Below are 11,516 nucleotides of genomic sequence, written 5' to 3' on the forward strand. Positions count from 1 at the left end.
TAAATGTTTTTTTTTTTTTTGCATAAATAAAATAGATGGATTTTAGGAAGGGGTCCCTCATATTTGGGGGTCCTTGGCATTAAAAAATTTGAAAACCTCTTTTTTAGATTAAATGGGTTCGTTCATCTCAAGCGCTATAAGCTCTTTAATTGAGAAGATGGGTGGCTCTTAAAAGAGCCTTAGGGGTGGGTAAGGTCAGAGGTCACCTCACTTTGAGCTGGTGTATTTGGTCACAGCCTTTGTGCCCTCGGACACGGCGTGTTTGGCCAGCTCTCCGGGCAGCAGCAGACGCACGGCGGTCTGGATCTCTCTAGAGGTGATGGTGGAGCGCTTGTTGTAGTGCGCCAGACGAGACGCCTCACCGCCGATGCGCTCGAAGATGTCGTTGACGAAAGAGTTCATGATGCCCATCGCCTTGGAGGAGATGCCGGTATCAGGATGAACCTGCTTCAGGACTTTGTACACATAGATAGCGTAGCTCTCCTTCCTGGACTTTCTGCGCTTCTTTCCTCCCTTACCGGCGGTCTTGGTGACGGCCTTCTTGGAGCCCTTCTTAGGCGTGGACTTTGCTGGTTCAGGCATGATGATGAAGAGTCAATGTGCGCTCAGGAGCGATACAGAGGCTTTTATTCACCGACATATGCTAATTTACTAAGAGATACGGATTCTTCTGATTGGCTGTTTTCATAGCCCGAGCCCATAAACTCGTATTTCATTGGACAACTCAAAGCAGCGGGTAAATATTAGCCCCACCCACCGCTTTACGTTTGAAAAAGACCCCGCACATTTTCGTTTCCTTTGTTCATGTCCCGCTCTTTTTAGATTTGATTAAAGTCTGCAGACTCATTTTTAGAATAAAGTAATAAGATCAATTTTTAAAATAGCCCCTTTACCACTAACATATAACTTTTATTTTCATCGTTTTAATTTAGTTCTTGATTCTGTAAATCACTTGAAATTACAAGTTATATTCTATGAAAGAAACATTACAACTCTTGTTTTGAAAATCAGCCATAAGCTGATTTTAACGCAATACAGTATTTAAACTTATTAAACTTAAATTGTGTAGAAATTAGAAAAGCCAATGTTTTCTTTGCAGAATTTACATATTTTTGTTTTTTATTCATATCAGCTTATTAGAAATAATATAATGTATCGCCAGCATTGGTGTGACATGACTCTTTATGTGAGAGAGTGTGTGGCTCTTATAAGAGCCGTTGGGTTTGCGGTTTGTCTTGATTTCAGGCGTTTATCCTCCGAAGCCGTACAGGGTGCGTCCCTGCCGCTTCAGCGCGTACACAACATCCATGGCGGTGACGGTCTTTCTCTTGGCGTGCTCGGTGTAGGTCACGGCATCGCGGATCACGTTCTCCAGAAACACCTTCAACACTCCGCGGGTCTCCTCGTAGATCAGACCGGAGATGCGCTTGACACCGCCGCGGCGAGCCAGACGACGGATGGCGGGTTTGGTGATTCCCTGGATGTTATCGCGCAAAACTTTACGGTGACGCTTTGCGCCTCCTTTACCGAGTCCTTTACCGCCTTTGCCTCTTCCAGACATAATTAACTCTGAGTTCTTCAATCGTTCGTATAATAACGAGTGGAGAAAAAAGCGCTACAAGGAAGCCGTTTATATTTGCTTACAGGACCTGACAGAAACCACCACTGCGCAGCACGCCCCGCCCCTCGATATAGTTCAGCACAAGACAATGTGATTTAACCTCTAACCCTGATCTCACTAGGCCTGTGCTTTGAAAAAAAAATTGTATAAGACTCATTTGACGAAGAATGACATCATATTCGAGATACTGAATGACAATACATATATTAAATTAAATCAGTATATTTTTATGTGACACGTCAGGTATATTTTGTTGGGCTTGCATTAATTCCTCAAGCCCGCATGTTCGTTGAATGAGGAGAGCAGAAACAAAGTTTAGATTAACTATTTTAATAATCAATTACATCAGATGAATGAAGCATACAGAGCTCTGGATCACAGCTGTTGACAGTCCACAACAGCTAACAGATCGAGACCCAGACTATTTATACAGAAAATGAAAACTATAGGCAGTCTCTTCTCAGAAATCACATGACATTCTGTCCTCCGCCTCGCTGGAACATCTCACTCCATTTTCACTTTCCTGTTTCTTACTCTGCATAGAGAAACTTCTTCTTTATTAGAAAACACACAGAGGCTCATATACAGACAGAGCCGGCGGCAGAAACAAATCAATGGACGGGCATTTAATATTCTTGGGGGGGCCTAATTATGACATCCAATACATTTTTCTATAGGACAACAACCAACTATTGCTACAACAGTTTCACGGCGATTTCAATATCCTAACTACAATTAGCCTATTGCCCACTCATTTTTCGGTTACTGAAGATATCATGTTACAGTTATAGCCTTGGTCTGCATTGTTCCGTGAACACAGCATGCTATAAGCCAACTTCCTAATAACAGCCTAATAGTCACAAATCTCAGGTTAAGTATTAAATCAACCATGCATAATCAACTAAGACACACTCACACACATATAGCATATCAGTAGCTGCGTTTCCATTACAGATTTGCGCAGCTGTTTTGCGCTATTATCTAAATATAAATAAAAAACTATTTCGAAATATTTTCAATTCACAATTTCAATTTGCGCAATTTGAAAGGTAATGTAAACACGGCTAGTGTCAAATGCATAATTTACACCACAGCTGGTGCAACTTAAGAAGAGTAATAAAACCAACTGCCCTACTCACGTTCTTAATACAGCTGAAGTTGACGTTTTTGGGAGTGGAATCTCATAAAAAAAACATAGCTTGGATCATGACTGGTGCTGCTAGCCGAGGCTCCACCACCTTCTGTCGTTGTAGCAGGTGTTTCAGGCGCCACAGGTGTCAGTTTCTTCCCTCCAGAAGCTGACGATTTGAAAAAGCTTCGTATCCATATTTTAATATTTTCACTTTCACGATTAATTTAAATTTAACCTAGCTAGCTAGCTTAGGCAAAACCGAGCGCACGTCACTTCGCTATAACTTTACCGAGATGCTGCCGTTAGAGCGGGTCAGCGGGAAACCCCTTTTTTGTAAACAATCAGTCAAACTTCGCGGGTGTTTTTTTAAATAAGATTATGAGTTAAATATTACACTTAAATACACACATCGATATATATATATATATATATATATATATATATATATATATATCTCGATGTGTGTATTTAATATATATATATATAATACTACACGTAAATTATTATTATTTTTTAAATCATTTTTAAATGTAAATTTGATGGAGGGGGGCACAGGAGCTCTATGGGCGGGCCCGGCCCCCTAAGGCCCGCCCATAGCGCCGGGAGTGTATACAGGCCTTATACAAACCCCATTATAGTCTTAATGCATGAATCCTCTCATAAGCTTTCAATTCCCATTATCTTCAATGAACTTATGTTAGTGATTCATTTCTACAAGATTTCTACACGCATTTGTTAGCAATAATGCACACACATTTTATCCCCATCAATTTATAGAATATGAATGATTCAGGCCTCTCTGATCTACACTGTCTCCCTTTAGCTGAACTTGCACCATAAGAGTCATCTCTTCTCTGGCCTTCAACATCCCATAAAAGTTTCAGAACAGCCCATGCCACTATTAGAGAGCAGCTGAAGATTTGATCAAAACTGTGGATGAGCGAATGAAAGAGAGTTGGAAAGAAAACAGCTGTATATTTTCAGACAGACTGAAGATGAAAAGAAGTGGTAAACTCCTGGATAAAAGGTCAGAGGTTAAGAACTGGATAAAAATGAGTTACGAGTGTAATTGTGAGATGTTTTCAGTCTAACCTTTGGCATCCAGATCTCTGACTCGAGTGATTTCTTGCAAAGACAGGACAACTGATATCTCAACATTTAACCCTCTATGGTCTGCATTATGTTTTAACCAAGAACTTTAAAAAATAAGCTTTTATTACACGAAATAGCTTCAATGACACAAATCAAAACACATTTTTGAATAAAAAAATAAATAAAAACAGAAGTAAATACGATGACATACTTCCTTCTAATGTGACCTCCGTTTCACAGGCTGGTCAGGAGCGATGTAGTGGGAGCACAAAACACTATCAAACACTGATGGGAATATTTAGCACAGCGCGGTGTATAACACAGTGAGAGGATGACATGAAGAAGTGCCCTGACATTTTCATCTATTTCGTGCTGTCGCTCGGTTAACAAACACCATCTCTGCACACGCTGTGAGTTTGGGCTGCTTATGACATTCATCTGGGAACGCCATGTGTGTGTCATCTCCCCAGATTTGTAACATAATATAAACCTATGCCAGGAAAACACATCAATATGTTCCTAAACATGCAAACTGTTCATTGCAATTTTAAAATAACAGTTTAAACCCTCGCTCTGAGTTTTGATGAACACATATTCAAGAAAATTGCAGTGTCTGAGCATTTCTATCGTAAAGAAGAGTCCAGATATGAATGATCTTCCGTGGGTCTGCCATTAATGACGTGGAAAGGCAAAGCAAGTTTATTTAAAGCAGATTTTTTACTCAATGATAATTCAAAGTGTTCTACATAGGAGTTCAAATAATCAAAATAATTACAACAGATGCAAAGGACTTAAAAATATCATGCATACGAAAGAAAAATAATATCAAAACAGTTTAGAAAAAAAGACGATACATAAAATGCAGTGCGATCAGTGGACTGTAGTGCTCCTTCAGTAAATACACAGCTAAACAGATGTTCTGAGACTGGATCTGAATGAGACATGCATAACAAATGCTCGTATCTGGACTGGAAGAATGGAGGAGTCAGGTTCAGGGTTTTACACTGGACCTGTCCCTTCTAGTGTCTCTTCACTCTCGTGTTTGCCCACCGATTCACTGCCTGTCTATGACGGTGTTATGACAAATCGGGTCCAACTGTGAAATAGTGTCCGCTTAGGACCCAACGTGGTAGCTGTTTTAAATGCCTGATCAAAAGCTGTTATCGCGATGTTTCGTTTGATGGCTAATCGAGCTGCTGTAGCTTATTCTAGCAAGCTAAATGCTCTGTTCAAAATAAAAGCATTTAAAAAATGTGTTACAATAACAAAACGCGTTACATTTCAGACACGTTTAGTAAAACAAAAAACAATCAAAATAAGGATAAGTAATGAAGAAAGACATTATTTAATTAATTTTCAAAGCAGTAGTTTTAATTATCAGTTTCTGGAATATTTTACCTCAACATAGCTGTTGGATGTCTTTGGAAAAAGTGACGTGTGGCCAAGTATGGTGACCCATACTTGGAATTTGTGCTCTGCATTTAACCCATCCAAGTGCACACACACAGTAGTGAACACACACACACCCGGAGCAGTGGGCAGCCATACTGGTGCATTGCTCAAGGGTCTCACCTTAGTCGTGGTATTGAGGGAGGAGAGCGCTGGAATTCACTCCCCCCACGACAATTCCTGCCGGACCTGAGACTCGAACCTGCAACCTTCCGGTTACAAGTCTGACATAGGAAGAACTTCATGGACAACGTCTTCACTGACTCCTAAGAGAGAGAAAGATAGAGAACTGAACGAAATAAGGAACATTGAGTTGAACTTGTTCAACTCTCTAATCATTGAAAGTTTTAATTTTTCAAATCTTAGTCACCACAGAGCACACACATTATATACAATACAAAATTATATCAATCTTCATACCACTGTTATTGCATACTGTTCAAAGATTTGGGTGAACAGATTCTTGAAACATTCATGTCAATAAAGCGCATCTGAACCGAGAAAAAAAAAAATAGAGAGAGATGCAAGAAATCTGAATAGAAATAATGACTTTTCCTGTCCTTATTTATATTTATATTATAATATTTAAAACACAGATTGCAGCAGCACTACCTACCAACTGGATGCTGTCCCCGCTTTTCAACAAGTTCATTTTATATAAATAAATAGACATAAATTAGGGCTAAGTCTAGGACTTGACCAATTAATTCATCTTTTGACATACTTCTGCCTGCCCTGAGCTGTGTCCTTGAAAGCACTTCATATAGAGTACAGTACACAATACATGACACAATCTAACACATGGTATTTTGACAGTCAATTATTATGATGGCCTCTGTTATGCCTGACTATAAAAACGTCATATGTCTCAATCAACATTATAAAACCATGCCAAAATGAAGAGACATACTCATAACATGTCATGTATTGTGTGGTAATGTTAATCACACTGACTGTGAGCATGTGACAGCTAAAACATTACGATTATTTTAACTTACTTAAAATGAAGAAAAAAACAACAAGAAACTAGCTTTCACAACGAACGTAATACAGTTGTCTTAAAGGGCATATTGCAGGTTAGAGACTCCAGTGAGTCAATGTATAGAAAAATAATGTAGGAACTAGATTTTCTTTAAAATATACTTTAAAATACACTATTAAGGCTTTTGGAGTCATTTTTGTGAGAAAATGTTACTTCCGCATCTAAAAATGCCAAAACCGGACGTGACATAACGAGAGGGAGTGCGGTGAATTTCAACGATAGGAAAACAATGGATCGCAATGACAGCTCGGACGCTGAGGACATTATAAATGTTTATTAATACTCATATGGCAGACCACAGCCATACAATTATGACACACAATTAGGGACAGACCAGGATTAGACAGAACAACGATTACAGGAGACAGATTGAGTATTTATGTGAGGAGAAACAGTGGAGAACAGCGGCAGGTGTCTCGGAGAGAGACCAGTGTTAGCTAGATAAAGCTAGCTAACGATATTATCACTGTGCTCAGATCACAACACTCACTGTACTGATTATTATCATGTATCAGGCAATAGCAAAGCTGGTAACGTTATTGTTATCTAGTAAGTTATTGATTTAATTACCAATAACAGAAACTTATAGGCTTTGACCATCAGGAAAAGTCACACTCATTAATATCCGTCCACACTAAACGTTATGTGATATAATGTTAGCGGTTTCTCATCACGACTGATTTGGTAACTTACAAGACTCACGCCACGGTGCACAGTTCACGTTTTCTCCGAGCTACATCTCTGACGGATCCGGGACCGTCACATCTCCCACCGGATCCGGGACCGTCACATCTCCCGCCGGCCGCCGAACCACAGACAGTAACTTTGTGTTATTGTGTTTATCCTTTATTCATTAATTCTGTATTATGGGTTTATTTCGTGCCGATTCACCGCTAGTGTGAGGATGTATATGACGTTATGAGTATGTATTTGAGTGAACTTGAATGTGCATACATGGCATGAATAAAATATCACATAATTCAGAACTTTTTTTCGAAAAAGTGTGAGACTGTATTCATTTGTGTTAATGTACATACTTTGTATTCATTAAAGGTCCCATGGCATGAAATTTTCATTTTATGAGGTTTTTCAACATTAATATGAGTTCCCCTAGCCTGAATATTGTCCCCAAGTGGATAGAAATGTTGATCGGTTTAAACCCGAGTTCTGGCTGTCTTTCTCTGCCTTTGAGAAAATGACAGGCCAGACGAGCCAATCCTGAAGTCTCCTGGTTTGACGTCCAAGCAGGAACGGTTTCCTCCCTTTCCTCCGGCCAGAGAATCTGGCACGCCCATGCAAACGCTCGCGAGATCATGGGTTGTGAACGAGTGAATGCTGGCAGTTTCTCAGTGTTTGGATGTACAAATGAAAACAGAAGTTCTCTTACGAGAGGTTCTCTCGTATTGCGTAAGTTTCTTACGCTACGGGAAAGTATTCTTTCTTCGAGATTTCTGAAAAACCCAAAATTATCCTTAATTTTGTAACATTGTCAACGCAGTGCGGCAGCCTGGCAGACCATAGCAGGCTAATCCAGCGTGCTATTGGCTGCTCTGCTGGCAACTGCAGCAGCCTATCGGTGAGCCCGCGTGACGTGGCGACCAATGAGGGCGCTTCGCGCCCACCTGGCTTCATTTGCCTACAGGTGGGGCGTGGCCACGTGTATATAAGCAGGGCTCACGGGCTGCATATTCGATTTTCTTTTCTTCAGCGAAGCCCTTCGCATCGCTGGATCTGGAACCCGCCGCCGTGATCGTGCAGACGAGCAAGCAGAGGACAGCGCCTGAAGAAGCCGGCAGCATCGCGCCCCTTCAGCCATCCGTGCCTGCTCTGCTATCCGGCAGCATTATATCCTTTCATTGCACGTGTTCTCGCCGTTGCGTCACACGTTTCATAAAAGAGCACGAGCGTTTTTATCAAAACGCCTCGTTCCACCTGCGGCTCATGCCACGTGCAGCTCAGCACCAGAGACCGCCATGTGTCTGCGCTCTCTGTCTGGGCCGTAACCACGCCGCCGCCGCACTCCTCGCGGGCGATTGCCCCGAGTGCGAGGAACTCTCTATGTCGACCCTGCGGGCTCGACTCGAGCAGTTTTATGACCACATCACTCCGCTGTTTCCCCCCTCTGTTCAAGCCGCGCCACCGCGCCGCTTACGAGGGATGGTTGAAATGAACGGTCTCGGAGCGAGCCTCCTCCCCCTCTGTTCAAGCCGCACCGCTTACGAGGGATGGTTGAAATGAACGGTCTCGGAGCGAGCCTCCTCCCCCTCTGTTCAAGCCGCGCCGCTTACAAGGGATGGTAGGAATGAACGGTCTCGGAGCGAGCCTCCTCCCCCTCTGTTCAAGCCGCGCCACCGCGCCGCTTACAAGGGATGGTAGGAATGAACGTCTCGGAGCGAGCCTCCTCCCCCTCTATTCAAGCCGCGCCACCGCGCCGCTTAAAAGGGATGGTAGGAATGAACGGTCTCGGAGCGAGCCTCCTCCCCCTCTATTCAAGCCGCGCCACCGCGCCGCTTACAAGGGATGGTAGAAATGAACGGTCTCGGAGCGAGCCTCCTCCCCCTCTATTCAAGCCGCGCCACCGCGCCGCTTACAAGGGATGGTAGGAATGAACGGTCTCGGAGCGAGCCTCCTCACCCCTCTGTTCATGCTTACATACAAGGGATGGCAGAAACGGACGGTCCTGCAGCTCTCTTTACGTTACAAGAGAGCTGTTCCACCCTCGCGCACATTTCTCAGTCCCCTCATGAGTTCAGGCGACTGGAATTGTTCATTTTGCTGTACACGAGCCTGTTAAGACACGCACGCCAGCAAACAAACGCCGTCATGAGACATGACGCTGACATATGCTCTCCAACGAACCCGCACTTCCCCCTGTTGGACCGCGCAGATTGCGCCGTTCACAAGGACTGAGAGTGCGCACGGTCACGAGCACGTTCAGCGCGCGCGCGCGCCGCACTCACCGGGAAATTAACAGAGGGTGTTTTTGTCCCGCTGTGGCCGGATGAACCGCCATTTTCTAGCATTTCTCAGCCCCCTCTCCAGTTCAGGCGGCTGGAAATATTACTATTGCAGTAACGAGCCTGTCTTTTATGCACGCACGACTGCCAACAAGCACGAGGACGTACTGCCGTATGCTCGCGCTAACTGAACACTAATGTGTCCCTCCCGGTAGCACAGTGGCAAAATCAGCGGCTGAAACGCCGGAGACCCGAGTTCGAGCCCAGCTCTCGCGGCAGATAAAAATGTTTTACTGTCCGCTTCCCCGGGCTCGCGGCCAGATTTTCTTACATACAGAAAGCTAACTCGCACCACGTGGTGCTCGAGTATTTTTGGGCGTCTATACATAAGGAGAGAAAAGACGGTTAAGTCCCGCTGCGGCCGGACCACCGTTAAAACTCTGTTTTCCTGTCAGTCCCCACTCCTGTGGCTACTGCAGATGTTTTCCACGCAGCCTACGAGCTGGCGAACTCGCCCTCTCGCCTGTTTCCAACTGAAGCCCCTCCAAAGTCCTCCTAGCAGAGGGGGGAAGCGACGGTTAAGTCCCGCCGTGGCCGGACCACCGTCAAAACTCTGTTTTCCTGTCAGCCCCCACTCCTGTGGCTGCTGCAGATGGCTCTCACGCAGCCAACGAGCCGGCAAAACTGCCCTCTCGCCTGTCTACAACCGCCGTTTTTACGACGAACCAGAGAAATCACGAAGTTGCTTTATTTCTGGTTGCACGGCTCATGCCGTATGTGTTTTCAAATGCAGTAAACGTGCCCACTTTTGTGTTCACCCCTGCACCCAAGCACCACAAATCCCGTGTCTCTCACTCACATAAAGCGGCCACCGGCCGCTCGAGTGCTAGAGTTAGGTCACGTGTCCGCTTGTTTGCGTCCACGCCTAACCACCACACGCGCTGTCACACAGCCACTCTTAACCGGTCATGTTCCACGCGTAAGAGTTGTGCCCGCTCAAACGCGTTCACACATTTTCGCGAACATTATGCCTCAGGCGCTACGCGCCACGCCACACACCATTTGTTCTCCGCCCAGGGTGGCCGGAGCGATGAGTGTAGGGCCACACACAAGCCACTCCCCGCTCGAAGCGGCAGAGATACAGTGTGTAAGGCGGCCAGCCATCGCGAGTGATCGGCTGGCCCACAGCACAGAGAGCGCGCGCACTGCGCCCGCCCCTCCTATACAGGCCGTCAAACCCGCGAAGCGCGGCGTTTCGAGCCCGGAGACCGTTCTATCCCGTGTGGCACACGCGAGAGCGTGGGAAGCCATTCCAGGTGTATCAGAATGGGTGCTGAAAACAGTGAAGCACGGCTACACTCTGCAGTTCGCTCGCCGCCCTCCGCGCTTCTGTGCGCGTACAGAGACGAGAGTGAGCGAGGAAGTAGCACATCTACTTCGAGCGGAGATAGCCACGCTGCTGTGCAAAGGGGCTATAGAACCGGTTCCCCATTCTATGAGCGAGTCAGGCTTTTACAGCCGGTATTTTCTCGTACCAAAAAGGGATGGGTCGCTCAGACCGATTCTGGATCTGAGGCGTCTGAACAAAGCTCTTATGAGAACATCGTTCAAGATGCTCACGACCAAGCAGATCCTCGCGCATATTCGCCCGAGAGACTGGCTAATCTCCCTAGATTTGAAGATGCATACTTTCAAATCAAGATAACGCCGCGTCACAGGCCATTCTTACGATTCGCCTTCGACGGCCAGGCTTATCAATACACCGTCCTTCTGTTCGGCCTGTCGCTAGCACCCCGTACATTTACGAAGTGCATGGACGCGGCCCTCGCTCCCCTGAGAAATCGAGGGATGCGAGTATTGAACTATCTGGACGATTGGCTCATCCTGGCGCAGTCAGAGGCCGAGCTCCTCGCCCACAGGGCAATGCTGCTCAGCCATCTGGACAGCCTGGGGCTCACGGTCAATTGGACCAAGAGCTCATTAGTGCCCACGCAATCAACCTCATTTCTGGGTTTGAATCTGGACACTGTGGCAATGTCAGCCCGCCTGTCACCCCAACGCGCGCGCCAAGTTCGGCGCATGGCTGCGTACTTCCGGCCGGGCAAAATCGCACCTCTCAAGCTTTTTCAGAGGATGCTGGGACGTATGGCCTCAGCTGCAGCTGTGCTCATGCGCATGCGCCCGCTGCAACGCTGGTTAAACGCCCGAGTGCCTCACAGAGCC

At 45.4% G+C, this 11,516-nt stretch overlaps 2 protein-coding genes across 2 annotated transcripts; both read right to left on the reverse strand.

Moving 5' to 3' along the window:
* Positions 1 to 207: 207 nt before the first annotated feature.
* LOC307122018 (histone H2B-like) lies at positions 208 to 582 on the reverse strand (the record flags this gene model as incomplete). Its single annotated transcript, XM_079809820.1, has 1 exon — positions 208 to 582. The coding sequence occupies one exon, from the start codon at positions 580 to 582 to the stop codon at positions 208 to 210; it is 375 nt and encodes a 124-aa protein (XP_079665946.1).
* A 667-nt stretch (positions 583 to 1,249) lies between these two features.
* Positions 1,250 to 1,561, reverse strand: LOC307122020 (histone H4; the record flags this gene model as incomplete). The annotated part of the gene is made up of 1 exon (XM_079809822.1): positions 1,250 to 1,561. The coding sequence occupies one exon, from the start codon at positions 1,559 to 1,561 to the stop codon at positions 1,250 to 1,252; it is 312 nt and encodes a 103-aa protein (XP_079665948.1).
* Positions 1,562 to 11,516: the final 9,955 nt, after the last annotated feature.

Source organism: Gobio gobio, assembly GCF_949357685.1.
Source record: "Gobio gobio genome assembly, chromosome: 25".
Taxonomy (NCBI): Eukaryota; Metazoa; Chordata; class Actinopteri; order Cypriniformes; family Gobionidae; genus Gobio; species Gobio gobio.